The sequence below is a fragment of the Botrytis porri genome, assembly GCF_014898465.1.
Source record: "Botrytis porri strain MUCL 3234 chromosome Unknown BPOR_016, whole genome shotgun sequence".
NCBI classification, from domain to species: Eukaryota; Fungi; Ascomycota; class Leotiomycetes; order Helotiales; family Sclerotiniaceae; genus Botrytis; species Botrytis porri.
The window spans coordinates 925,691-953,536 of NW_024066090.1; the positions used below are offsets into that span (position 1 = coordinate 925,691).

General features: G+C 42.4%; 8 protein-coding genes across 8 annotated transcripts; 2 read left to right on the forward strand and 6 right to left on the reverse strand.

Annotated features, from left to right (window-relative positions):
* Window positions 1-255: 255 nt before the first annotated feature.
* EAF01_010483 (uncharacterized protein) lies at window positions 256-1,613 on the reverse strand (the record flags this gene model as incomplete). Its single annotated transcript, XM_038918740.1, has 3 exons — window positions 256-789; window positions 896-1,309; window positions 1,380-1,613. The coding sequence occupies 3 exons, from the start codon at window positions 1,611-1,613 to the stop codon at window positions 655-657; spliced, it is 783 nt and encodes a 260-aa protein (XP_038765965.1). The 3' UTR covers window positions 256-654.
* Window positions 1,614-6,146: 4,533 nt separating this feature from the next.
* On the reverse strand, window positions 6,147-7,137 carry EAF01_010484 (uncharacterized protein; the record flags this gene model as incomplete). Its single annotated transcript, XM_038918741.1, has 3 exons — window positions 6,147-6,789; window positions 6,861-7,060; window positions 7,117-7,137. The coding sequence occupies 3 exons, from the start codon at window positions 7,135-7,137 to the stop codon at window positions 6,147-6,149; spliced, it is 864 nt and encodes a 287-aa protein (XP_038765966.1).
* A 786-nt stretch (window positions 7,138-7,923) lies between these two features.
* Window positions 7,924-8,622, reverse strand: EAF01_010485 (uncharacterized protein; the record flags this gene model as incomplete). The annotated part of the gene is made up of 2 exons (XM_038918742.1): window positions 7,924-8,308; window positions 8,369-8,622. 2 exons carry the CDS (start codon window positions 8,620-8,622, stop codon window positions 7,924-7,926), a joined length of 639 nt encoding a protein of 212 aa, XP_038765967.1.
* A 229-nt stretch (window positions 8,623-8,851) lies between these two features.
* Window positions 8,852-9,623, reverse strand: EAF01_010486 (uncharacterized protein; the record flags this gene model as incomplete). The annotated part of the gene is made up of 2 exons (XM_038918743.1): window positions 8,852-9,237; window positions 9,305-9,623. The coding sequence occupies 2 exons, from the start codon at window positions 9,621-9,623 to the stop codon at window positions 8,852-8,854; spliced, it is 705 nt and encodes a 234-aa protein (XP_038765968.1).
* A 3,292-nt stretch (window positions 9,624-12,915) lies between these two features.
* On the reverse strand, window positions 12,916-15,817 carry EAF01_010487 (uncharacterized protein; the record flags this gene model as incomplete). Its single annotated transcript, XM_038918744.1, has 3 exons — window positions 12,916-14,730; window positions 14,778-15,514; window positions 15,562-15,817. The coding sequence occupies 3 exons, from the start codon at window positions 15,815-15,817 to the stop codon at window positions 12,916-12,918; spliced, it is 2,808 nt and encodes a 935-aa protein (XP_038765969.1).
* Window positions 15,818-17,628: 1,811 nt separating this feature from the next.
* On the forward strand, window positions 17,629-19,861 carry EAF01_010488 (uncharacterized protein; the record flags this gene model as incomplete). Its single annotated transcript, XM_038918745.1, has 5 exons — window positions 17,629-18,429; window positions 18,487-18,598; window positions 18,648-19,042; window positions 19,093-19,672; window positions 19,725-19,861. The coding sequence occupies 5 exons, from the start codon at window positions 17,629-17,631 to the stop codon at window positions 19,859-19,861; spliced, it is 2,025 nt and encodes a 674-aa protein (XP_038765970.1).
* Window positions 19,862-21,564: 1,703 nt separating this feature from the next.
* Window positions 21,565-23,608, reverse strand: EAF01_010489 (uncharacterized protein; the record flags this gene model as incomplete). Its single annotated transcript, XM_038918746.1, has 7 exons — window positions 21,565-21,678; window positions 21,864-22,014; window positions 22,092-22,496; window positions 22,552-22,863; window positions 22,915-23,039; window positions 23,144-23,340; window positions 23,389-23,608. 7 exons carry the CDS (start codon window positions 23,606-23,608, stop codon window positions 21,565-21,567), a joined length of 1,524 nt encoding a protein of 507 aa, XP_038765971.1.
* Window positions 23,609-24,735: 1,127 nt separating this feature from the next.
* Window positions 24,736-27,216, forward strand: EAF01_010490 (uncharacterized protein; the record flags this gene model as incomplete). Its single annotated transcript, XM_038918747.1, has 3 exons — window positions 24,736-25,157; window positions 25,211-27,059; window positions 27,109-27,216. The coding sequence occupies 3 exons, from the start codon at window positions 24,736-24,738 to the stop codon at window positions 27,214-27,216; spliced, it is 2,379 nt and encodes a 792-aa protein (XP_038765972.1).
* Window positions 27,217-27,846: the final 630 nt, after the last annotated feature.

Here is a 27,846-nt window from a genome sequence, read left to right on the forward strand (position 1 = left end):
GATCAAATCGATTATGAAAGATTGGATTAAATTCGGGAGTAATGGGATTGGATTGGATGATTAATGAGATTACAGCGGTTCCAAGATGCTATGCGCATATTTCTTTGGTCTTGATGAATGGCGCAAAAGTAGTCTTTGGTTTTCTAGTTTTTCGATCCTTTCACTTTTATGAAGCGGAATATGATATCAATGAAATCTCTCTTTTATCATCGAATCACGAATATTGTTCTTCTATTCTCAATTTCTGCATTGTAATGAATCGCAAATGAGTAGCTTGCGCTACAAATGTGATTTTTATTGTATGCTATGTATCATTAGGTGATATCGTACGCAATCCTATTCATCTGGTATCCAGTAGGCGTCCATTCGTTCACCTCGTGGATGAATATGGCAAGACTTTTCTTGAAATGGGAGAAGTGAAAAAGTCTAGCTCTCTGGTATTATGTGCATGCATTTCTCTCTCCAGCAGTCATAGTCTATCGTTATGGCATCATATCATGTCATATCATATCAATTGTACCCCCATCCCGCAAAAGATCAAGATCCCCAAACACCGTAAATGCCAAAAGACTTTTGTGTAACTGGCGACCGCAGGGGAAAGCAGAAGGAAAGGCACTTCTTTAAATGGAAATGTGGTGCAGAAACGGGGTATCATTATGTGGAAGTGGAGGCGGCCGTGGTGGGAGGGAGAACCTTAGTGTAAGAGATCTTCTCGACGGAGACGGATTCTTCACCTTTTTCGCTGGTGCGTAATTGATAGACGTAGAGGGTGAGACCGAGACCTTGGACCTAGAGGAGGGGTAGGATTTAGCTGGCGTTTTTGAGGGGGGGAGGAGGAATGGGAGAATATATTGTAGCTCAAGTAAATAGTGCGCAAGAATAGATAAGAACTTACATCCATCAAACAAAAACTAGGAACAATCTCCTCACCCGGCTCCATCCAGCCCGTGGTCATCGCACCCGTTGCACTTCCGGGATTGATAAAGAACTTATTGTCGAGCTCGAAGGCATCAAACTTGTGAGTTCCTCCCCAGCACAATACATCAACATCCAATTTATTGGCTTCGGCAGTCAATAAATCAACCTCATTAGGCGCAACAATGGTAAAGCCTTCAACGAAGCCAATGCGAAGAGAGCCATGTGTAACGACTTGGGAGAGTGGGAGAGAGGTAGCGTCGGTATCGTAGCGGCCGCGAACGATCTTCAGATCGGGGGTTATGGAGCGGAGATAGTCGTAGGTTTGACGATCGGTGAGGTTTCCGAGACAGAGAGTTTGGCCAATCTTTCCGGGGGTGAGAAGCTTCTTGAACTATGTTTCAACAGATTAGCATTCGGGAGAATTGCAAGGAAAAGCGCAGCAGGCGCAAAAGGAATCATACCTTTTGAGGAACATCAATAGCTCGATCTGGGATATGCAAATCGCCAATTACGAGGACGAGTCTGGAAGTCATGGTGGTAGGTTTCTTGTCGGGAGGTAGATTGGCAAGACTGGATTTTCGAGTGGGATATTCGACGGCGCCTGTAAGGAACTCGGAATTGGGTAGTACGATGGGATCGTATTTGGTGGGCTGGGGAGCAAGCTGTAAGCTCTGGATTGATGGAGTTGGAGACATGGTTTATTGATTTGGGTGATCCGAGCGTCGGGGGAATGTTGTTCCAGATCACGAGTTGATGGGGAGAAAAAGGATGGAGGAACTTTTGAAGAAGGGTGAGGGGTAAACGAAAATATGATAGAGGCATGACAAAGGTTCATTGTTGATTGTTATTCACTGGACATGTTCTCATCTAATGAAGTTTGAATGTACTTTTGATGTTCCAAGTGGGAAGGGTGTCACAGTGAGAATAATAGTCTTACCCAACATCAGCTCAGTGAGCTAGAAAGCATGAGACATCAATGAACAACAGGTAGTTTCTGTCAAAGATGATTGAATGACATGCTTATGCTCTGTATTGAATGTTTATTTTACATGTAAATAGATTTTGCTCTTAGTTTGTTGAAAGGATTCATCTGTTGTTCTTAAGTGTCTAACATAGAAGAAACTTCTGTCTGAAGTTAGATAGGTGAAATAAGGGGTCTCAGATGAAGTATCGACATATTCACATTATATACCTACCTAGGTATCCAAATTTTGGTCTGTGATTCAGGTTTTAGATGTTCATGCTTCTTCTCAAACTTTTCAACCAATCTTCCTCGTTTCTAGCTAACCCTCCCTGGACTAGACGACAGTGATGTGATATGAAACCCCTATTTTCGAGACACCCCCTTCTTAACGCTATTACCTCTCCTGCCACCCCTTACCTTCCGCGCAATGCATTTCATTGCGATTGAGCCCAACCGATACGGCGCCAGGACGAACATCCATATGAAGTTCAACAAGGCAGTGTTATCTTAAGATCTGTTTCTTGTCCTATCTGCCACATTATCTTCTGTGGGCGCCAATGATCGAAATCTCAAGAAGACATCGCCTGGTTTCCACTTTGGATTTCTCTCGCTATAAACTGCAATTTCTTCTCATCTTATACTAACCTTGCTCTAGCAATCGAATGATAGGGATGTCTTGTCATTCGAAATGATGGAGTATACAATTTGGCTTTCTAGATTACGGGCGGCTTAAAACTTAAGTTCCAAGGCTAACATGTAAGGGTGAATCCGCGGAATTGAGAAATTTGTAATTCAATAACGTCAATTCCATACTACAATGACACCATTTGCACCAACTATGTGATTGCATAGCCATTTCTTCCCAGATTCGCAATGCTTCTCCTTTCATAAATTCACCTCTTTCTACATGTCACTTCCTCGTCTTGATGCTACAGTAGCATGGACTGAGCGAAAACAACCACTCCGAAGTTCAGGATCTAGTGGATTCAAAGCATGAATATTTTCGTATTCAACTCGGTGCAATGATACTAAAAGTGTGAGTTCCAAAGCTATTGGTATGTAGCGAACATAAATTCTACTCAATATCCAAAAAACCATCCGCCAAAAAAGTCTAGTCAAGTGATGTTAAGTATGGCTCTGTACTTCAGCATCAATCCTCGAATCAACATCAGTTTCCCCATGGTCAGTTGAGTAGGTAGGCATTTTTGAGTGTTCATATCAACTCCCCAAGCGGGGCTTTGATATTATGCTGCATCGTTCTCATATCTTGAGAGTAGGTATAAGTCTAGAGATATCTCTTGCCATCGATCTCATTCAACCACGAGGACCCAATCGGCATTTCCGACATTAACGTGTAGCACATTAAATGTCATTGGGGAGGCAAATTCCCAATGTTCTGATCCTTCAAGGTAATTCCTTTGGTATCTCATGCATTCAGCTGAACATGAATTTTGGCCTCTCTTACAAAGACGGCAATGGACTCCGTGTTCAAGTTTGACCTAAACCAAAGGTAAAACTCAACTACTTTATGAACGATACACACGCAGATTGAAAGCGCAAACTGGTTCAACCGTGCAATCATTCATATTTTGGGCTAACGATTCTGTGGACACTCAGATTGGCAATTCGCAAGTAAACTTTCGGAATGCAAGTTTGTCTTCATTGTGATTAGAAACGGATCTTCAAGTGTAGTTGTTGCCTACCTACTTTACTAAAGTCGATATGTACGACGATATTACCATAGGCGGTGACATCAATACCTCATAAAGCATTGAATGGTTTTCGCATCCTGTAAACATTGTCGGAAGAATTCTGCAGCCCATGACCGCCAGATCGTTCGCGACATACATGATGCAACATCAACCAAGAAGAAATTCAACAGGCGCTCAAATCGTGCTTGTTGAAGTTATCACCAGGAAAAAGAAATAAAGACGTAAAATCTCTTATTCTCATTCAGGGTCCTCAAAATGCGTCACATATCCTTCATCGTTTATCCCAATTCCCACTATCTATTTCCCCTCTCCAATCTTACCAGACGACCTCTTCAATATATCCCCCGAAATCCTCACATCCCTCACCAAACATATCCCCGTGGTACAGTGGTCTACGTAACGCCTCCACCCATGCCATAGTAATCGGGGCTCTCTCAATCGGGCCAAATAGGGGACAGTTTGGTACAGTCATTCTATAGTACGAAGTTGATTGGGATTTACAGCGTCGCAAGACGTGTTGAAATTTTGCTATTTTTGTTTTGGTCATTTACTTTTCTTTTCTGAAGATAGGATTTTTGAAATGGTTGGTGGGGAGAGAGATTTGGGTTGAGTTTTTGTGGGGCGAGATTTTAGGCGACGATGAGGTGGGAAGTGAGGAGTGGGTGGATGGTGAGTGAATCGTTTTTGAGACTCACTTTTTTTATACATAAATTTGATGTCAGTAAGATGATCCGATGATCTATTGGTGAATTGTAAGCCAATTTGACTATACAAAATCACAAACGCTTCATCGCTTCATGATAATCTAGAGAAGTACTCGGTGTATCACATCCTCAATACAAGCTTCGTAAGACTTCCGAGTAAGCGCGAGATGGTTTGCATTGATACCTTGAAAGTTTATATGGGTGTTATTGCCATCATACTACCGATGTCTTCATTCAAGGAATCCATGGATGTATGTGGATGGGATTTTAATCCCATTAAATACTTCTACATCTATCCATTCGATTGATGAAGCAATCAATCTCCTGTGTCGAAAAAACCTATGCCCCTTGAGAGTAAAGGCAGTAAGCGAACTTTGGGAATTCTTGAATTGTGTGCCCATTTCAGAGGTATGGATATATAGTAACAAAGCTAACCACATCTAGGAACCAAACAAGCTGCGGAAGCCAAGATCTGTATTCGCCAGAGAAAGAACTCACTCCTGAAGAACCCTCATGTCAAAATTCCGAGAGATAGGCATGTGTAGTTCCAAGGTAAGGGGAGTCATGTTTAACTCTGCGAAGATATTTCCAGTAAGTGGAGAGACCAGAACATGAATAGTATTCACTGTCACTTCCACTCTTACACGCTCCTGCTGTCAGAAGAATATTGGATAGACCTTGATGATAATGATGGTAAGTAGTTCTAAACATGTGAGGCACACGCATGACCCTATCCATTCGTTATTTAATTATACGGCAGGAAATTAGATCATCCCATTCGTTAGGAACCAGCTCCCAGGAATATGTCCTAGGAAAAAATATCTTGAGCATCAAGGAAAGTTTTGACATAGAGGAACCCATTTGGTGTGTTTAATGAAATACAGGTTGACTAGATATTTTAAGACTGGCGATTGGCTAGAATGGGATTCACTCTCAGGCTTGGGAACAAGTCTGGACTCTAGAGTATGAGTTTGATGTCAATATGATGAAAGACGGTCACATGATACTCGGATATCTCGTAGAAAAATATAGAAGACGCTCTTTAACTGTGATTTTTATCCATGCCAATGGTGGACTGTTGAGACAACTTTGCAGGATCCGTAAGGTCCGCAAAGCCTCGATCAAAGATCTAGAGTGGTAAGATCGATCAAGCGGGATTTGTTTAGTAGATCACGAAGAATGGGGATAGCATATTTATCCCATTTTTTTGAAGTGTAGTAATCTAGACGCTGACGCTAACCCATTTCCATCTAAGCGCACTGATCTTCATCGCCGTCGAATACTTCAATTGTCATTTACAAGAATAAGAACTTCGATCCACAACAAGCTCACAAAATGATACGCCCAAGTTGCGGTATCTAAGTATTATGCTACATTTTGGATTATAAGCAATTGGAATTCCTAGCAGAGCAAGTAGTGTTCTACCTTTTTCTTTTTGCAATAGCGAGGTGATGGTCCGAAGAACTCACGGTGTTTATATAGTTAGACGGGAAAGGCTTTCTAGCATTTGTGCAAGTGAATATCGATTTCATATGGTGAAAGTATGGGGTAAGAGGACATTCCACTGGGGAGAGATGACGGATATTCAAATGATTTTGAATACCAAAAAACGAGAAATATGAAACACGACGGGGAGTAAATCATTTGACGGACGAGTTAATTCTCAGCTCTATTGTCCACCAATCGTGACGAGCTTTGATACCGCTAATTTTCAGAGGCGCTTGCAGCTCTACACATTCCAAACATGTTGCTTTTCCCACTTAAACCATTCACAATATTCAGTACACAGTTCATCCATGCTTGCTCCGGGAACTCGTCTTCAGGCCCCCTTGAATCTTTGATACAACCTTAATTCCCCTTCATCTTCTCCATCATTTCGCCGAACAACTTCTTCCTCCTCACCTCCACCTCCTCATATCCAAATCCCTTCCACGTCGTCCCCACCGGAATATCTTCATCGCCCCTCTCCAGTCCCCTCCACGCTTCTTCCGTAAACTCATCCAACGGCATTCCCATATTCCTTCCATCTTTAATATCTGGCTGATGTTTTTCATCATGAAGCTCCGTCTGAACAGCAGGCGGATAGATTTCAACAACCTTTACACCCTTACTCTTTTTCTTCTCCCCCAACGTCTTTTCCTCCGCGGTATTCCCACTTTCACCCTGACCGAAATCTCTCAACTGTTCCCGCATCACGAGAATCAATTGATGCATAGCAGCTTTACTTGCACAATAATTGCCACATCGCACAATTGGTACTAAAGCCAATCCACTAGTCGTGAATATCAATCCGGCATTTTCGCCACCCTTGGCTCTATTTTGAAGATGTGGAAGGAGTGCTTTAACAAGATGAACGTAGGACAGATAGTTAGTCGTGAATTCTGTCGAAATTAAATCGAGATCTATAGATGAGGGTTGAGTGAAATCGAGAGAACGTTGGATTCCACTATTGAGAAATGCGCAGTCGAGGGAGGGATGTGATTTGAGGACTCTGTGGAGTCGATTCATCAGTATTTGTTGACACTAGCACTAGCAATTGATCGGAATATATAGACAACATACCCCTCAACCATCTTGGGAATACCCTCTAGATTCGTAATATCAAAGGCCACGGTTGAAACTTTGGAATCTCCATGTTTCCTCTGTAATTCGTCGAGTTTATCTTGACGACGGCCCAAAGCGATGATTTTGCTAACGCCTGCAGAAAGCATTTTCTCAGTGAGGGCAAGCCCGATACCTGAGGTGGCGCCAACCACCAGTACCTGATATATTTTCTCAGCAAAGACGAAATTGATGATGGATGATTGAGGAGGCTTACAGTTTTGTAGGGAAATGGCATTTTAATTTTCGTGATTGAATACAATGAATTATTAATCTTGACAGAATTTTATTTTGAGTCAGATGCAAACTTCCAAATAAATAAATCAAGCTTCAATGAACGAGCTAACTTATGTCATTGACCAATTGGTTTATTACAAATGCATGACATCATGGATTGCTTATGTTAATATCATATACCATGGGATGCACTGGGGAGAGGGGAGACTAGTAGTTGTGTGATACTAGACGGGGCTCTAATACATGATAACCGAAATAAGAAGCGGAAGTTGAGCACCATTTAAAAGGACTTCGATAATTCGAATCATTCTTCAATATCATATATATCATATCAAAGGTACATGTTTCTTGCTATTTATATAAAGAAGACTAAAATTCTCGTTTGATCTTTTCAGTGTTTAGTATTTGACTTGAAATGAATTTATAATTTAATTAAGAAGTCCTTTGCAAGAGGACTCACTCCTGCCTCTTATTTCGGTTACGTAGAGACGGGTATTTCCCGCCGATGGCGTCTCTAGCGCGCGCAAATCAAATCTTGATATGTGAGTGCCAAGATTAGCTAACATAACATTTCTATACTCAGACTTCGATGGGGAATGTAGAGACCGACGTAGATGGGTACTTGAGCTGCAGCTTTACTAGATGATTGAAGAATGTTATGACTGTAAGAAAATCAGACACTCTGTCAGTCACGCACAGTTAAACATGGAAGTGCATTGAACCGCCTGATATTGGTTGCCGTTTAACCAACCAAAATTTCCAAACCTCTGTAAAACCATCCCAAATTTCAATCCACATCTCTAGATGCTAGCCTGGCCCTCGACGTTTTGTCTCGTTTTTCAAGGCTCAGCTGCCCAGAATCTTCTAATCTCTGTGTTGACCTCTCTGAATCAAGCTGCACATAAATAAGACCTGCAACAATCAATATCCATATTGTGTTAAAGATAAAATAGTACCACTCTCCAAGTCCTTTGAAGATAGAAGAAGCAACTACCAGATAAGGCGCGCCACAAATCGCTGCCGGGGTCATTGGAAATGGGATGATGACCTTGGTCACCCATGATTTTAGGTAAATTGCTTCAATGACATTGCTGTCAAAGTCGACGATAGAAGCTGTGTAGGCATTTGGATAATCGTTGATCTCTCCGCTTTGGATATTATTAGATTTGGCTCTGCAGATGGTGTTATTAGTGTGTTATTGGTGATTAGTGAAGAATGATGGAAACACATACAGACCGAGAACATAAAATTTGTCGACTTGTGATCGGGATGATGTGTGAATGGTGATACGAGTACCTCCGATTGGCCCATAAGATCTATCACGTCTCAAAGAAAGTTCGGGGTGAAATGACCAGCTTGGTCTGAAGAAAGTCTTATTACGAGTTTGAAGGTACGTTTTATAGCCTAAAGGCTTTAGTACTGTTGCGTAAAACTCTTCTGATGCTTTCAAGTTGGTACATGGAAGGCTGATGTGGTACAGACTCATTTTGTATGAATTTTGGGATGTTGAAACAAGATTGAGTGTACTGCACGAAGCTGAGTTGTGTTCAATACAGACTCGAAACTTATTGAAACAAAGTGCGGGATTGATCATGTTTGACGGCTTTGTTGTCTCGTTTGCTAATAAGTGTCAGGAAGATAAAGAATTCTTTACAACAAACTCACCGAACAAAGACTGTTTATTTCTCGTCCTCTATCGAATAAAGCCAGTCGTGTTATGTAATTCCCAAGAATCTAAGCTTCTCCCTATCATCCTCTTCCAAGTCAACATCCATATGATCCTCCCTATCTTTCCCTTCTAGCCCCACGATACCTCTTTCAACTCTCAACATCAACATCCTCATCCTCTCTAATTCTTTCTCAATTTCCCCGTTTTTGGTAACAAGGTTTTCTTGAATATTCTTCTCCGCTTGATCAAAGGGTTCTAATAATTTCTTGGCAGCTTTACATTGTTCGAGTTTCTCCTTTGCGGCTTTTCGCTTCTCATTTAGTCCCAACAATTTATTTTGAAGCTCTTTGTATTTCGCAGCTTGCTTAGGTGCTTTCGTTTCTGCTTCTTCGCTCCACTCCTCTGGCAATTTCTCAATGTTAGATGACAAGCCTGTCGATTGAGATATTGATTAGCATAAGTCTGGTAAGCCCTGATTGATATGACTGATGGAACTCACGATAGTCAGCGCCCTTTTCACTCCACTCGTCTCCATTCACATTAACATCTCTCTCCCCTGCGGCCCAGTATAATTGATCGATCTGTTCAGCAACATGTCGCTGTGCCTGCGGAGGATAGCTGATCTTGTTATGTTGTTTCAGGATAGTATTGAGCTTGAATAATGCTTCATCGATTACTCGTTGTCGTAAAGTATTCTCTTCCTCTGCTATCGAATCTTGCCATTCTCGAGATGGTTGAAGAGGTTGAGAGAGTGCGAATATTTGTGCGCGCAGGAACGAAGATTTAAGATCAATTATTGTTGGATCGCTGGACTCCATATTTGGATTTGTGGTTGTTGAATTATCCAAAGAGAAGCTGGTGAGACGCGTAGTTTGAACGTGCGTGTCGCGTCTCTATTATAAGGTCATGTGACACAAGGTTCGCACTTTGGATCGTACAAGAAAACGATATGTTGTCGGTTCTAATATATTGTAACTAGCTTCGTATGCATCATCGGCTTACAGAATTTACAGATTTTGGCCAAAAAGCTACAAGTATTTGTCGAAGGTCACTTAATGGATACATGTTCATCAAGCGACATGAATAATAGCAGTTTATATACGTTGTCTATGAATACCAGGGAAGCTCCTCCCGCGTTCCTCATCTCATCAATATGATTCCTCAAAAGCAAAATACAGAGATGAAGGATGTAAACGCATAGAATACTCACTTGAGAAATTGGCGATGACACTAATAAATTCGTTGCCAGACGAATGGAGAGACGCGGAACACCTTTTCACTGATCTATGGACGGGCTGTCAGCTCTAGAGCCGGGAGATAGGTTATGGCAACGAGAATCTACTGCGACTCAGTTTCCCAGTTCAATACGTTCTAAATATCGTCTTGGTGGCTAACAGAAGACTTATTAGCCTCTTGCTGTTTCTGGCGGGCTTCTTTCTCTCTCTTGCGCTGAGCATCTTTCTTGTCCCGACGACGAAGTTCAGCTTCTTGTGCTTCTCTCTCCTGATTATCTTTCAGGACTTGAGCCTCCGCTTGTTCTAAACGCATTTCTTTCTTGGAATGAAGCACTCTGCAAATCGTCTCTTCATGTTCCCAAACAAGACCTGCCATGCCTCTTGCATGGACTTTGCGCACCAATAATGAAATCCTCGAAAGAATACAGTAGATCATATACCAAGAAGTTTCCGCGATATATTGTCGAAGAGCCTTTAGAGTTAAACGAGGTTTCGAATAGTGCCGGTGAATTCTATCGCATGTCCGCTATGACTATCTGAGAATGGACTTTTAAAATCGGTAGATATCTCGGCTTTTTTACCTCCTCGAGCTTAATGCTTCCCGGAAAGGTGGCCGAAACCGTCTTTATTAAACTTCCATACATCGTTGAAAATCCAAGTCTGTTGTTAATTCCAGAGATGCAGTGCGAAAATGCGGCTGCAATCCTGATTGTTGCTAGAGTAAATCTGACAAGTTTGTGGTGTTAGTTGTTACAAGTCGTTCAGTGCCATGCAGGCATCACAAACTGCTTCAAATACAACGAATCCGCAATTATGAGAGGATATAAAAAATAGCAAGTTTTATTAGCAGATATCCCGAATCTGCAATTGTATCACGATTCTCAGAATTGAACATTCAGAACATTATCTACCTCCAGCCGAGATCTTTAGACTCAAAAAGAATTAAGAGAGTTGGAAGACGCCACTGACAGATTACCACCAGATACTGGCCCAGCAAGATTCCCCAGGGACTGATTTAAATTAAGCACTGCCAGTGAGATAGATGGGTCGGAAGAGCAATTGAAATTAGTACTGAAGATCCGGGAGAAATTGAAAGAATACAGTATGTGTGTGAACTGCACGATTTCAAGCCCACGAACTGACCACGGCCTGCCACTAGATGAAGCTGTATTCCTTTGGACTCAGATCTCGAAAAGTTCATCACCGCGTCCAAAGCGTTTGGCCAGATTCCAGGAATGGATGGAACGTCCTTCCATGGGTGGTGTTATTCTGATTCGAAGAGACCGGTATATTTGGGCTGATGGAAAGGATCTGGTTACCATTCAAGAAAAAGTACCCGAAAACATATTCTTCGAATTATGGGGCAACACAATCACACCCATATACCATTACTCTGTAGGAAGATTACACAAGGCAATCTTTACTCGCCCAACCCGAACCATTGGCTGTTTTTAAAACCTAGTTTGTAGAAAGCAGATATCGAGACGACAGACTATGCGCCGAATGCAATTGACTGCTTCGATGCTGTAATATTTCGTATTGTGTCGTTTCTTGGTGTCATTATGGCATCGAGAATTTCTGTGATGCCAATTGTAGTTCTATATTTAGTCGCTTCGATGGTGAAACGTTTAGCACTCGTTGGAATGTTCACCACAATATTTTCCGTGTGTCTATGATTTATGACGGATGGAAGATTGGTCAAGGGTTTCTCTGCAACTTCAGCGTATGTCTTGTGCCTTCACAAATGCACTTCAACTGACGATTGAAAGTTCTGCCGCTGTACAAGTTGTGTTTATCGGTACGAACACAACATGGCCTAATCGACCTATATATGGATTTGTTGAAGCATCCCGATATCATCCTCAGCTCTATTCCATACGCCACATCACACTTTGGACAAGTATGATAGATATTTTTTATGTACACATATATTGTATCAATTGTTAAGAGCCTTGAAGTTCCATGTTTCGAAGAATCGTCCCCGTACCATGCAACATCGGGTGATTACGATAATGACTCTCATGGTTGACTTCGCAGACACATTTTATTTCCTCCCTTTTATGTCTTACACAGAAAGGTCGATTGCGTAGTAAACAATTTTCTAGATCATTTGGATTTGAGGGAATGACCTGCGAGTAGAGTTAGGATAAGCTAAGCGAAGCGTGTTCTCAAGGATACTTACTCGTTATGCTGAGCTCGGTCTAGATAGCATCTTTTCGCAGATGAAGCATATAGGCTTGTTTGACATTGTGAAGTTTCTTTTTTGTCTTAGAGGAAAGTTTCGATGACTTATCGGATACACGGTGTATGGTAATGTTGATGTGGTTGATGAGAGTGTATGAGGTTCAATTTGATTATTAAATAGCCTTGAATAAATGAATAAACGAAACAACAGCAGTGTCATACTTCATGTATTCCCAAGCCAGTAAGATCACTTATTCAGGATCAGTTGTTCTTCGTTTTTTCTGTTTGAATCGATGATGAACCACGTTGCTAGCGATTCTGTGTAATCTCGTGGTAAATTTTGGGGCTCAGAACGTAGCACTGATCTATCTTCCGACTATTTGGTGCGCAAACATTGTCAGTTTCGAAACGCAATTCTTGATAATGATTATGATCTTGAAGAACTCCGGTAATGGACTGTTAAGGTAATACTTCACTATCTGATGAATTGTGGACGATGTACACAAATTACTTATCCTCTTGTACAGTGTAATAAATGAAACCTCGCCATCAGAATATTCAAAACTCATTTTCATTGAAATTGGCTGCAATAACAAGCATGTATTTATTATTATGTGTTAAATGTTATCTACCGCCGTTCGCCTTTCTCTTTACTCAACAACACTCAGAACCTGCAATCCCATCTTTCATCTCAAACCGAGATTGAAAAACCCCCACTTAACTCCTTCCCAACCTTCACAACCACATCACCTTGACCACTAATCTGCATACTCGCATCTGTACCATATTGTTTTTCACTACCACTCGCGCTACTGGCCAATCCCAAGAACACAATCCTTTCAATACTCACCCCAGCATCATATCCAAAATGTCCAGATACATCAAAAGATTTTCCATCCCAATTGAATTCAATCAATGAATATCCTTCTTGCACGATACTGACTCCATCATCTAGATACAATTCCCCTTTAGCTGTTCCATCCGCACCAACCGGAACAATAATTTCAAAGTTCTGTTTTCTGACTTCTGTAGTTGTCATTCCGCCTTTGATACGTTGAGGAACGATAACTCCACCGCAATAATGAAGGGGTATATCTGTGATATTTTGATCTGTGATTTGAATCGTGTTTGCATGACCAGTCACTAGCGCATGCGTGTAGAAATCATAGTAGATGTCCTTTGGAAGATACAAATCCACAGTCGTAGAATTGCCCTCCATGACCGGACTCACAAGAATTCCCGGTCCGTAGAAATATTGCGTTTCCAATCCAAAGGTGGCGGGATCAGATGGGTAAATGTAAAACATGGGATTGATGAGTGGTCTTCCATCAACGGATTGTCGATACAAAGCTGTGTATATGTAATCGATTAGTCGATACCGAATATCGATCGCTTTTTTAGCTGCTTCGGTGACAGCCGGCCAGAGATAGAATTCCTGGCTAATGACTGGAGGATAACTATTGTGATTACGATAGAATGGGGTAAAAGCGCCGAGCATGGCCCAGCGAGCACATAGTTCCTCGTTAGTATCTTCTGCGAATCCGCATACATCGGCGCCGACCATGGGAATCTGATATATAGATGCAAAAGCTAACATGCCACGAATGGACATACGGTAGTGGAGCCAGTCACTGAAATTGTCTCCAAGCCAGTGGCCTACTTTAGTACCCGCACCGGCGAATGTGCTGCGTGTAATAATCAAAGGACGCTCCTCCGGCCGGCGGTTTGCCATGGCGTCATAGGAAGCGGTCGACATCATGGTTCCGTAAAGATTATGGGTGTCGTACATAGCGAGACCATTTTCGTGGATTACATCTGTATTAATCGTCTGGTTGGAAATTCCTCCTTCAGCGGCGTTCAAAGAGGGGAGGTACGCTGCAGCATTATGAATTGCGTATCCAGGGTAAAGTAAATCGCGATCCGGCAACCCTTGCTGTGCCCCCGATGCTCGTTTTGAAGGATTTACTTGAGTCGGCAGGAGAATCTTGGGATCTATGCTAGTAATTGATCGTCGGCTGCTTGCATTTGTACAATTGGTTGTTCCAGAAGGCTGGAATGCACAGGGGAATCCGGGTAATGAACGAGGTGGTGTTCTGACTGCAGGTGGATCAGGAGGAAATCCCACTGCTGATGCGTATGGGCTATCGCATGGGAAGTAACATGGGAAATTCGATGGTTCGTTCATGTCGATCCAAAGGCCATCAATATCAACGCCAGTAGCTGGATCGAAGAATGTAGAAAACTCGTTGTTCCACCAGCTCACGACATTTTTGGAAAACCAATCAGGGAATACAGTAACTCCAGGCCATACGACGCCAAGCCAGAAAGATCCATTATCTCGCTTGAGAAAGATATCGTCGACAGCTCCACGATCGTAAGCAGGGTTATTTTTATATGCAACTGCGGGATCGACCATGAGGATTTGTTTTTGGTCATGATCGTGAAGATAGTGATTGATGTCTTGCATCAAATCTAATGGAAAACGCTCAGGATCGAGAGTGAACGTCTTTCGGAAGTTAGCTGTGTGTGTTTCAGGCATGGCATACTCCTCACCTTTCTTGCATCCATGTAATCAATATCGGTCCACATAACCTCCAGAGGTATTTCTGCCTTCGAATAATTATAGATAACTTCTGCAACTGCGAAAGCATCCTGATAACCATAACGACAATTATGGAAACCAAAACCCCAATAAGGCATCATTGCGGGCAGGCCAACAAGCTCTGAATACTGCTGAGACAGAACAATTGGATCGGGTCCGGCCAGAAAGTAAAAGTCTAAAACACCCCCAAGAGCATTATACTCAAGATACTGATTTCTCCCATTTGTGTTGTTGATCATTATATCCATGCCATTGGAATTCATGAAGAATACTCCATGGGTACCACCAGTTCGATGTTCAAAATATACCGGGTGGTTTCCGTATAAATTGCTACCTGCAGGAGTTCCATAGGCGTCACGAGACCACAACGTGCGGATATAATCCGTAGTGTTTAAACGGAATGCATCGGAGTGTTCCCCGAGACCATACAGATTTGGGTTTGACGGCAACTTCGTTCTCAATCTCAAGTATTGCGATTCGAATACGAGATTTGCAGCAGAAGTGTCGAACAAGACTTCGCCTGTCTTTGCACGTGTAATTGAGAATGAGAATGGAGAGCTAACATAATGAAATTTAATATTGGCATCCTTGAAATTGGCTGATGATCTAGCAGGGCGAGGGAAGACTGATACAGGAACCTGGTACACAACATTGGCAGGATCTTGTATCAGCACATGTATGCGATCATCTAGTACTAGTTAGCAAGAGTAGAAGTCTTGATTGAAGGCTGCCAACCTGTTTCATATACCACTTTTAAGGATAGATCTTTCAAGTCAGTACCGTAAGTGTTGCAAGCAGGTCCAGCCAGGGTCAGATCCGCGAAAAGGGTTGATCCTGTTGTCTTGACATTAGAAGCTCTGTAGCCTGGACATTTCGAGAGAGGAAGTGTGGCATTAGTATGGTGGCTTGTTTCACGACGTAAGAGGTCAATATTTGCTGCCGAAACAGCTCTTGCCGTGAATAAGAGCCAGAAAAGTATGGTCTTGACCATATTGATTGACTTGACGATATTGATTGATTTTTCCAAAAGTCGGCCACTTCTTATACTGCGTAGACCTGGACGGGCGATTAAGGGGCAAATTTCAAGTAGGAAGTTCACTTGTGATCGACATGGAATCTTGCATGTAAGCGGATGTAACCGTGCATGAGACAGGTTGACAACAAATTTTGACATGCAAGTGATAATTCCTAGAACGCCATTTTGTATGCAGGTCTTGGGGTGAATCGCATCTCGATAATTTTTTGATAGGCGAAAGACGTAGAAGATCGCTAGAGACGAAAACACTTTAGTACACTTTTCCTCGGCCGCTGGTCATCAAAATCAGTCGTAGTTTGAATTTACTATTGGAAGAAGCAATTCGCAAAATTGAACGGGCCGATTTACACAATTTACCCCTCATTTTGTTTTCATCCCCGCGAATTCAGCATGAAAGATGACGGGACGTCTTGGTCTCTCGCTAGGCTCTACCCCACAATATTACTAGTTTGCTAATGATATGGAGGTGAATTCTTTGAGACATGCGGGGGCACCAGGTAACGCCTGGTCAATTCTCACCTGCACTGGTCGAGATTGTTTGTCAATGGCCGTGATGAGGTTAGCAAGCAGCCAGTGATATCGAATACGTATGTACTCCTACACGCTCCTATACGCATTACAACATCCCAATCTTGAACAACCTGGGATGCCAAGCGGTAAAATAACCATGTCGTTCAAGATTGGGACGTTGTACGGGGCAGGTCTACCGACGCTCGAGCGACGTAGGCATGTAACGTGAAGGTTCTCGTCTCATGTCATGTGCTTGTCGGCGTTTCCTCGGACAAAAGTCATATGACCAGAGTCTTGGCATGTGTTGTCTGCCCGCTATCCTCATCCGACAGTTGAGTCCATTCTCGGTTGCGTTCCATTCTGAGACCACTTATCTGCTAATCTGCGAACTCCCCCGGACCTTACATGGAGACCATAAAAAAACTCTAATTTCTCCTCAAAACCTTTCGAGTCCATGAACTTGTTGTTCTCGTGGTCGGATATGTTCAGAATCGGTGTCAAGATGCATAGTCTACTTCCTTGGTGACACTGTTCTGTGTGAATCTTGATGTGTTTACATGAATGTTGGACTTCAGAAGCTTCCCAACTGCTTTGAGTTCCGCACCACTCGCATACAGTTGTGCTATAGTTGTAGCCTCAACGAATGGTCTATGGCGTTCCTCTTGAGAGCACGAATACTGCCAGGACTAGACCAGCTCATAGTTTCTTTACATTGAGGACTTCAAATGCCTTTATCGAATATGAATACTTCTGCGACAGTGTCTATGGACTCCCGGGCGTTCCGACATTTCATCGGGCAAGTAGAACTTACTTGCCGGCCCGGATATGAACCGACATATCCGACGCAGCCGGCACTTCCTAGTCATGGTCGATGGCCATTATTGATGGTTGATTGCATTCTTGCCATTTCTCCTTTCATCAATTCAGAAAGGAAATACCTTTACTTGATTCGATCTTCTAACATTGTAGAAGAACACTCTACATTGGGTTTTGTTTGTAGCCGTCGGCTTCCTTCAACGGCATTATCTCGGTACACTTTTCTGCATAATCACGGGTGTAGTCAGATAAAATTTTCGCCCCACTAACTCCTCCTGATTGAAGCAATGTTCTATCGAGATACCATTCACATCTCAGTGGCATAAAAGCTGAGATTATCTCGTAGCTATTCGTTTTGGAAGCTGGACTATCTTATCAATTGAGACTATCGTCTCCTGCCACCCGCATTTCCATGCAAAGCAGAGTCACAATCCTGCAGAATGGATTCGCGCATCAATGGAGAATTACCCCGGATGACGATCCAAGGCCCACACGATGCTGAGGAATCATCTCTCGAGGAGAAAAACATCACGAACGAGGAGCTAGAGTCATTTATGGCGTTTCAGGGTCCTACTTTTGATATGGACACATTCTTACAGGATAATTTAGATATCAATTCTCAATGGCAAATGGTGGACCCGGACCTTCCGACTCAATCCGTTGTAGAGCCAAGCAATGGCCCTTGGGCATTTGATATGGCTAACAATAACTTTCCAAGCACTTGCTTCCCGGAGCCAGCTGCGATGGGTTTCTCTTTCAACAGTTGCAATACTTTTGGTGGTCACCTTCCAAATCTCGAGTCTGACGGGTGGCTTACATCATTTCTTGAGTCACCCGAGTCGCTCCTTTACCCCTCTTCGGAAGATACTTCATTTACAGAGCCGCGATTACCTTGTGAGCCTCTTAATCCTAAAGTTCAGATATCTTTTGAAAATACCGGCCTAAATAGTGGTGTATCTGAAAGAGATTCGTCAATTGACGAGGTTAAAAAGGAGGTGCCCGAATTGGCACCATCAGAGTCTCGGGTAGAACTCTCCCATGCCGAGGATCAAGCAACTTCATCCCTTAATCAAACAGCTGTGGCAACTCCTCAAAATATGGAGGACTGTTTGATAAATTTCCATAGTGGAGTAAAGGCGCCGAAGAGAAAGAGAAAAGAGTTCAATCGAAGGGAGAAGTTAAAAGTTCATTTGGTTAGACAAGCTGGAGCGTGTCAAAGTTGTCGAGCTCGTAAAGTCGAGGTATGTTGAGTTAATTGTATCTATATTCATCACCGGAGCAAGGATCTAATATTGCAGTGCACATCTGATGGCGTTTGTGATCGATGCTTCAAGCTGGCTGGCGATCCACTTATGGCTCGACAAATCTGCATCAGACATAAATTGAAAGATGTATACCTTGGAGTTACAGGTAGTCAGAACTACTCAAATATTCCCTTCTAGATACTGAATCAATATAGATGTTCAAACCAGATTGCTCACTTCCGGGAAAGCGCAAGTATATCAGCTACTTAGTGCACTTGAAGGTCATATGGCAAAAGTTGAGCTTCGTGCGGACTGTTCCATGGCAAACTTTCCATGTCGCTCGCTTCCGTGTAAAGTGATGGTTTGTAGATCTGAGGATTTCTGCCGATGGAGGAGTTTGACCAAAATGAATGGTGTTTACATAACGCACAAGTCGTTGCGAGATAAGACTTATTTAGTCGTACCAGACTCACTACCTACTGTTGATGAACTGGATTTCTTCGGCAGGGAAATCTTACTATCTTCTCCCGAGAGCCACTCTGGTAAGATAACACACATCTTGGATAAATTTCTCTACATCTATTGCAAACAATATTTCGGGTCACATCTGGTAAGTTGTATTGTTCCAAGATAATATGATCTCTGATTGACCAATAACAGGCATGTATATGTAATGCCGCATTCAGAATCACGAGCTTAAATAGTCTTGTTTTCTATGGAGTGGCAAATATCCATTGCCATCCCCATGGTCAGCTTGATGTAGTCAACACAATCAATGACACTTTCTCCCCAGATACAGTCCGTGAACAAGTCCGCCTTAAAGCCTCGGAAGGTCTCGAGGAAGCTGAAAAGTATTTCTTCGCCGAAATTGAGAATCTTTGCAAGAAAGCTGCAAGTAACAAACAAACGCGTGTTATTGCCGGTGTATGTTTGTTAAGACTGATGCTTTTCTACCGGGAACGAGTCGTGCGAATCGAGTTGAGGGCTAATCTCCCAAGGTGCAAGACAGATGAAGATCTGAAGAATTGCATTTACCCAGGGAAAACAGATCCTCAAAAACGATCCGAACAATGTGGTTTCATGTACAAACAACTGGCCGTGGCATTTAGCACTCTTTGTAGAGGCGATAATACACCCCTGACTACTGAATGGAAAGCTGAAGCTGCTGGAAGAGTAGCTCCAGATGCCCCCATGCTCGCGAATACTTTCTCGGAACTCAAGATCGCATATACGGAATTTTGTAAGCGACTCCCCCCAGACTCTGACTCAAAGCATTATTAACAACGATGCAGGTGAAAAGAAGTTAACGCATAGGGATGATGATGTATTTAAGACTTTGATTGTTGATCCAGCCGAGAAAGAAAGGGAACGAGTAGCGAAGAAACAATTGAAAAAGCCGCCCAAAGTTCGGAAACAGCCCAAGAGTTGAGAATGCCCGTCGATGGCTGAATCGATCTTGTCCGATTCCATGGAAAAACCGCTCTCCTCCCAATCCTATAAGGCTCGTAGTAGCGTTATCCACTAGGAGTTAGTTTACGATGATGCTTTCGAATCCCGGCATATGTTTATCTGCTCAACATCCAGCAAAGTTGAATTCACTGGTTTGAGTTCATTTTGGCTTTATTGTACCATGAAGAGTTCCTATTTAGATTCTTACACGGTTTCGCCACCGAACTAAGCGAAACAGGAGCATAACTATCACATATCTTACAAACATGATACTACCGAGAGCGATATTGATCCTTCCTCTTCTGGCCGATTGTTATAAGACATCCTTCTTCTGCCTCTTCACACAACACGAATGGCAACTGAACCTCCGACCTTAAATGATCCCGGGCATCTAAAAATATAACTCAAACGCGAATACTCGAATAGAAAGAAGACATGCAATTACGGAGTCTGTGCCGGAACTCACAATGTCTGGGAAGTAAAAGGCAAATTCCCAAACTTTTGAAGCAACGGCGGATATCATCATCCACAAAAAATTATAGTTTTTGAGCACTATTTTATGCCAATGTGGCGATAGTGAACGTTATTGACTATAGAAGTTGGTGGCTAAAAAATGTTGTGGATGATAAATGTTACAGTACTCCTATATATCGAATGGTAGAATGTAATGCCAACCTATCTACCAAAGCAACTTCTCAGAGATTCAACCATCAAATCCATAGCAGAGTAATGGGCTATCAAATACAAAGAAAAAGCATAGATCGAACCATCAAATCCTCTGCTCCCAAATTTCCCGACTGTCGCATCAAAATATGTGAGATGTGCCTCATGATACATTGGTGATTTACATTGGGAGTTGTTTATTTATTTATTCATTCATTGCGAGTGTGTCTAATCCACTGATCTATATATACATACATTAATATATCAAAACAAAAGAAAGCGAAAGCGAGACGGGCGGAAAACAATGTAGGGAAAGGAAATTATGGGTTGGGAAAGGAAAGGAAAGGACACGATGGGATAAAATTGGATTCGCGACATTTGTTTTTGTCGGGGATGGAGAGGGAGATGAGGATGTGGAGGAATGAATGATGGATGATGGAGATGCATGGAATGTAGTGGAGTTGAGGGATGTGGATGTTGTGAAGGTATTGCGGGGAAAGGAAGAGAGGGGATTGAATTGGAGATGGGAGATGCTAAAGAATTTTGTTGAAAATGTTGAGATGAGGAAGAACAAGGGGTTAATCTTTGTGGAAGTGGAGGGAAATTTTCACTACCACGATTAGGATATTTGAAAAGGGTAAACATATTAGCGTTCGAGAAAGAAAGAGCTACACTCAAAATCATGGCTACATACAGTATTTCCATGTGTCATAATTTCATTATCCGAGAAGTATATTTAGTATTTATCAGAAACCATCCTGCCTGGCATTTCGGTTCTTCAGCACACTTACAAATTCGAAAACATCACATCAAAAACACATCACAACATCTGGATATCAACCATAGGCTCCTTGTAAATATCCAATCTACCCGTATAACAATTTCGGATATCCCAAATTTATACACAAACGAAAAGCTCCGGTCAGCTAGATGAAGAAGCCCTTCAAACACTACGTGCGGAAACCATTTCAAGCTTAGAACTCTATGGACAAATTCCAATTTACCCAGACGAAAATTCGATCAATCCACCGTCCGTGGATGCATTTTCACAATGAAGTCCTCGTTGTATGATATTCCACCTGCGGAAGTATATATTCCCTCCTTGAAGACTTCGATATCAAAACGTCGGACAATCTTTGAAGGGTATGTTAGTTCATATCACCATTAATAGCCCGATAGAACTCTCCTTCACTTTTCTCTTCTTTCTTTCGCCTACTATCCACCTATCTTCTACCTTGTTTGCCCATTTACCTCATCAAGTCCTCTCCCAGTTCTCCAACTTTGAATGTTCCAAAAGCAAACGGAACCAAATCACTAACCTCGGAAATCAACTTATGGGTTTCCATCAATGCAATCTCTTTTCCCAAACAACCTCTTGGCCCCATTCCAAAAAGAAACATACCATGTTCTAGTTCTACATCTTTACCTTCCATCCAGCGCTCTGGCCTGAAGGCATCTGGGTCGGGCCCGCTTTTTGTGTCAGCGGAAGGAAGCAGAAGAGAGAAAAAAGCCGAAAATGGAGAGAAGGCATCAAAACGCAAACTTACAACAAAACTGGATCCCTTTGTACGACCATAGCCTGACACGTGATGTCCGTCCCCCCTGGCACAAAAAATCCATCAATCAGCTTCCCCTCTGGCGGAACAACTCTCGGAAGCCAGTTAGATACACTGGGATTTAAGCGCATGCCTTCTTTGACAGAACCAATTAGATATGGAAGATGAGCTCGTACTTCTTCATCCTGAATTGGCGTTGAAAGTAAGTTCTTCGCTTCGGCTTCACGAATTTGAGCCAACGCTTTAGAATAACAACCAGGTGTTGTTGCTAAGAACCGGATAATGGCGCCAAGGGCAGTACCGGTTGTGTCAGCGCCGGCTTGGATGAGAAGAGTCACGTGGGAACGTTTTTGTAGGGGAGTAAGTGGCTCGTCGTTGATTCTTGCGTCAAGACAACTGCGAGATTCAGTACAACGCCCCATAGACGACACTCTGAGATGCAGATACTCACTGTTGTAAAAAGTCCGGTTTCTCTGGATATATGCCCTGAGATATTTCATATTCGCGCTGTGTGATGGCGCGATCGGCTTCATGAATCAGATGTCCCATACCACGTTGAATGCTGGGCTTTGGTAATGCCCATGAAGCAACTCCTGGAAGATTGAGAACGTGTTTTCGAAAAAAGGTGAATCTGGCCGAGAAACCAATGAAATCAAGGCCTTCTCTCCAGCTATGAAGTAATCCTCGTTCATCTCGACTATCTTTCACGAAGCCCCATGGTTGATTAAATGAGAAGACAGTCATTATCTCGGCTGAGAATTGTCTGTCAAGGGTAAGCTAATGTTTTGAATACTTGAGAGAACGAATAACTTACGCTACCTTATCACAAAGATCAACTGTTTCACCTGCTTTTGCCTTTTCACTCATAACCTTAGTGAAAAGGAGGATTTGGCTATCCATGCTTTTTTCCCAATCTTTTCGCAATTCTCCGAGTGCCCACTGAAGGTCTCATATCAGCGATGATATAACAAGCTCCTTGGTCAGCTGAGATAAGAGAAAGATGATCGATTTTTATCTTCATGAATAATAAGCATGCAACTTACCGGTCCAGCTCCTAATGCTTTTCTTAAAGGTGTATGATCGACAGATGAAAGGGTAGTAAATAAATTCGGTGGACCAAAAAGACCAGTGCCATAGAAAGTAGACTTTTCGTTAAGACTTCGATCCCAATATATCTCTTTCAATGCGGATGGTCTTGGAAAAAGGAGCATCTCAGGGGCAACACGAATTGGTGCATCCCCTAAGAATTGTTAGCTGTTATCATTAGCATTTGGCGAGATTGACATACTTCCGTACTTCTTGACCAGATCAAATACCCATTGATGCTCCCATCTTTTTACTGAAGTAATTGCTAGAGGAAGAGAGAAGCAAGCTGTGTACCACGGGCCACGAAACTTTGCTAGAGGATGAAAGTATAAATTATAAATGATACGATAGACAATAGAAGTACCTAATGTCGGAACAAAAAATTTCAAGGTTGGGTAAAAATCAAGATTGGAGAGAAGCATTTTGGCTAAATGATGGCAGATAATATTGAACATCACATCACATCGAGCAACAGAAGCTGGATATCCATCATACAGATATACCTCCAAGCACCAAGGAGATGATTTTCAACCGGATACACCACCAAGAGATGATTCCGAGGTGTGTCCATTCAAGCAAATGATGCATATTTCCTAGGTATGTATCGCCCAGGGTAATCGATAAGAGACAATCTGATAGGCTTGCAACTGGTGTCATGGGTGACATTACCGCTTTTGTGTGAACATTCCAACGCGTTGTTTCGACAGTCAAACGAGTCAAGTACCGAGGGAGGTATTACAATCTATCGGGGCACTTGCCAAGATTGGAATCATGATTCTGGATTTTACCCCTCACGAACTCTTGCCAAATGAGCCACCACCAGCACCCTGCGAACTGCGACAGATAATCAGAACCATGGAGATCATGGCTTGTTGAGATGATCGACTTTGCTGATCATCATGATATGCAATCTCTCAGCTCCCGTCATTCTGCTCATGGATGGCGGGCTACCAAAATGATAACCAGTAGCCTCTCGAAGAAGTATGTATGACTGCATATGGTGGTTCAAATGGCACATGCACGAAGCCGATAAATTATATCACTGAATCAATGGCCGTTTGATAATAAATCGACATTCAACCAACCATTTCTTCCATATTTGGAAGATCATCGGTATAACAGCATAAACGGTGATACGTTGGTTGCCATTCAATGTTGTTACTCGCAAAGGAAGGAAGGAAAGAAATTAAAGTTGACGGAGCGGGAAAATTAGTTCTGATCAGATTATGCACGGGCCATCAGTTGAATGTCACGTGTTTCTTTCCTCGCAAGAGCAGAGAGGAGAGAAGTTCCTTCCCCTTGAAGGGCACTTACTACTCAGGTAGGTATCCAGTAGGTATCCAGTAGTTATCTACTACTAATAAGTGAAGTATAATTGTGACTTGGAGCAAACGGAAGGAGAATCAAATGGTCTCTTGATTTTACCTCCACTCATTTCCGATTCATATCAGAGATGGGCTTTTGATCTTGCTTTCCATCTTCACATTCATTCATTCCTCATCATTTCTCCAGACAATCATTCAAATCCCCATTCCTTACATTAATTAAGATGCTTCTCCGGTACAGAAGTAGTTTCTTCTTCGCCATTGGGGCTCTCTTCATTCTTTGGACGTTGTTGAGAAATCACGGAAAGATTGTAAGCCATGTGGTTGAGCAATATAAAGGTACAGTGGCAACGGAGATTGTGAAAGGACCAGGCTTTAAACAGGTACCTACCATTCAAATTATCGATCATATGGGGATTGAAGTCCCAAAATCACAAGAAGACTTGTTCCCCGTTCCACCAAAAGCTCCCATTGATCCGCCGACCCTCATCGAACCTACGATTGTGAGCAGCAGGGTTACCATTCATTTGTCAATACAAACCCCCGAGTCCACGACGAAAACGATATCCTCATCAGAGACCTCAACTTCAGCTGTAAAGTCCATCATCCAGGACGAGTTTGTTAAAGAGAACGCGAGACTTGGAAAGTAAGTTTGTGAGAACTCTCTTGGAAAGTCTGTTTGCTGAATATATTTGTTAGGGAATCAAGTGCCGGTCAAATATATGGAAACACCCTAGATGGAGTTATAGGAGCGGGCTCGCATACCGCATCTCACTTATCAAATCTCAAAGAGATTGAGGGCTGGAAATCGTATGCCAAATCGAAGCCACTTGAGTACAACCCATATCCCAACTATAATAGTGAAGTTTGGAATTCAAAGAATAAGGGATCTTATGTGCCATGCGATGGAGTAGATGGACCAATCAAAAACATCTTGGCGTTCTCAGGACATTCGAAAGTTTTCGAAGAACCGCAGATGGGATCATTCTCGCTTTTTGATATCGACAGTAATTTATGCTTCGAGAGAGAAACTAGGCTTGGTTTATACGGATATGCAGAAGGCTTCATGGAACCAATAGGTACTGGTCCAATCGCTGGGATAACTCGGCATAAACGCGATGTGCCTACAAGAATCCAATGGAATGATATTAATTGGGGATCGCTTCAAAGTCAATGTGTTGAAAAGAACAAGAACCGATACCTGGTTTCCGAGATCCCTGAACCACTTAATAGAGAGATCATGATTCCTGCTCAAAATACATCGTCGGCATGGAATGACTTGAAGGCAAAAGAAACCAACACCAAGAAGAGAGTCCTTGGTACTATCGTTAATCAAAACCAGGATAAGGAAATTGAGCAGAAAGATCATCTTGTTAAGGCACACCTAGCAAAGGAAGCCAAAGCCGCAATTGGTGCCAAAGAACCATTCAAGACACGTACAGCAATTATGCTTCGATCGTACTCTGGAAAGAAGTGGAACGACAATGACAAGCAAAATGTTCGTTCGCTTATTACAGAACTAGCTTTGAAATCTGGAGGAGAGTACGAGGTTTTTTTGCTCGTGCATATCAGAAACAGTACTATTGCCATAGAGAACGACGCAGACTACATCGAAGCTCTTCAGAAAAATGTCCCTAAAGAATTTCATGATATTGCGGTGCTTTGGAATGAAGCTTATGTACAGGGATTCTACCCACTCATTCCGAAAAAGGTTACAAACGTACATCAATCTCAATGGCTCCCCGTTCAGATCTTTGCACTCGACTATCCACAGTTTGAATTTTATTGGAATTGGGAAATGGACACTCGATATACTGGCAATCATTACGATCTTCTCGAAAGACTCACAAAGTTTGGAATGGACCAACCAAGAAAATACTTATGGGAACGAAATGAACGATATTATATCCCTTCAATACATGGCCTCTACAATACTGAGTTCCGCAAGTCAGTTGAAATTCTCTCGGGTAAAGATACGATATGGGCTCCACCAAAAATTGCAAATGTCATTCCTACCGGTCCACCGCCACCTGTTTCAGACCCAGCACAAGATAATTATGAATGGGGCGTTGGCGAAGTGGCAGACTACATCTCTGTTGCACCAATGTTCAATCCAAATGGTACTGGATGGGTTGGAAGAAATGATGTCTGGGGATTCGATGGACGTAATGATACTCCTCGTCGTACGACCATAATCACTCATTCAATGTGCAGCAAGAAGTTATTGGATGTTATGCATACCGAGAACATTAAAGGTAATCATGTCAGCAGCGAAATGACACCCCAGACGGTCGCTCTTCTCCATGGATTGAAAGCAGTATATGCACCACTTCCGATATTCTTTGACAGAGCTTGGAATGGGACGGGTTTAAATAAATGGTTCAACCCTGGACCGAAGGGAGAAAGTGGTGTTTCGTCGGAAAGTCCATATGGTTGGGGCAAAGAAAAAAGATTTCTAGGGATGACATGGTATTATAGAGCTATTCCACCAGGTAGATTGTATAATAATTGGATGGGATGGGAAGATCATGGAATTGGTGGGGTTGAGGTATGTTTCGATCTTAGCTTGGTTCGTGCACAGTGGCTAACGTACACAGTGGGAGAGAATACATGGCAGGCCGTGTCTTCCTCCACTTCTGCTTCATCCCGTTAAAAACACAGAGAAGACGAAGTCTGGTTATGCCACGAAGTATAATTTTCCTTGATGGTCTATGGGTATGGATATGTATTGATTTTGGTCTGGAAACAGATTGGGAGTTGGGAACAAGTGCACACAGATGGGAATTCGCCTGCTATACTTGCTACCAAAAACGAATATATTGAAGGGTTGAAGAGTGGGCAAGAGACTAGTACGCGATATACAAAAGATGGAATTATTTGCTTGGCTGAATTTGCTAGATAATGATATAATATACGAATTTGCGATCTTTTGAGTACGGCGTCGATTGCTCTTCGAATCGACTTGTTTTAATGGCAATCCAACGAAATTGAATGAATGAATGTGTAGGTGGTGATTCTTGGGAGACAAATTTCTTTTCTGCCAATATTATAGCGAAGACTACAATATAGCATGATCCAGCAGCTTCGCCTGGACTCAAGTAGAGGGCTGCAGGTCATTAAATTCATGAATTGAGAATCTGCCAAGAATGTTCTAGATAGGTGTTCCAGTTTTGTAGGGGTTTGTTGGAATGTAGAAAGTCTTTTTGTGGGTTTTCTTTGTAATTTTTGATGTAAGACTGTATGGGCTGATGTTGGATGCTGTGCGTGCTGATGTAGATAGTGTAGAGTATTTGGATGAAGGTGAGCCTTTTGCGATGGGCTGGCATGGGGTAGGA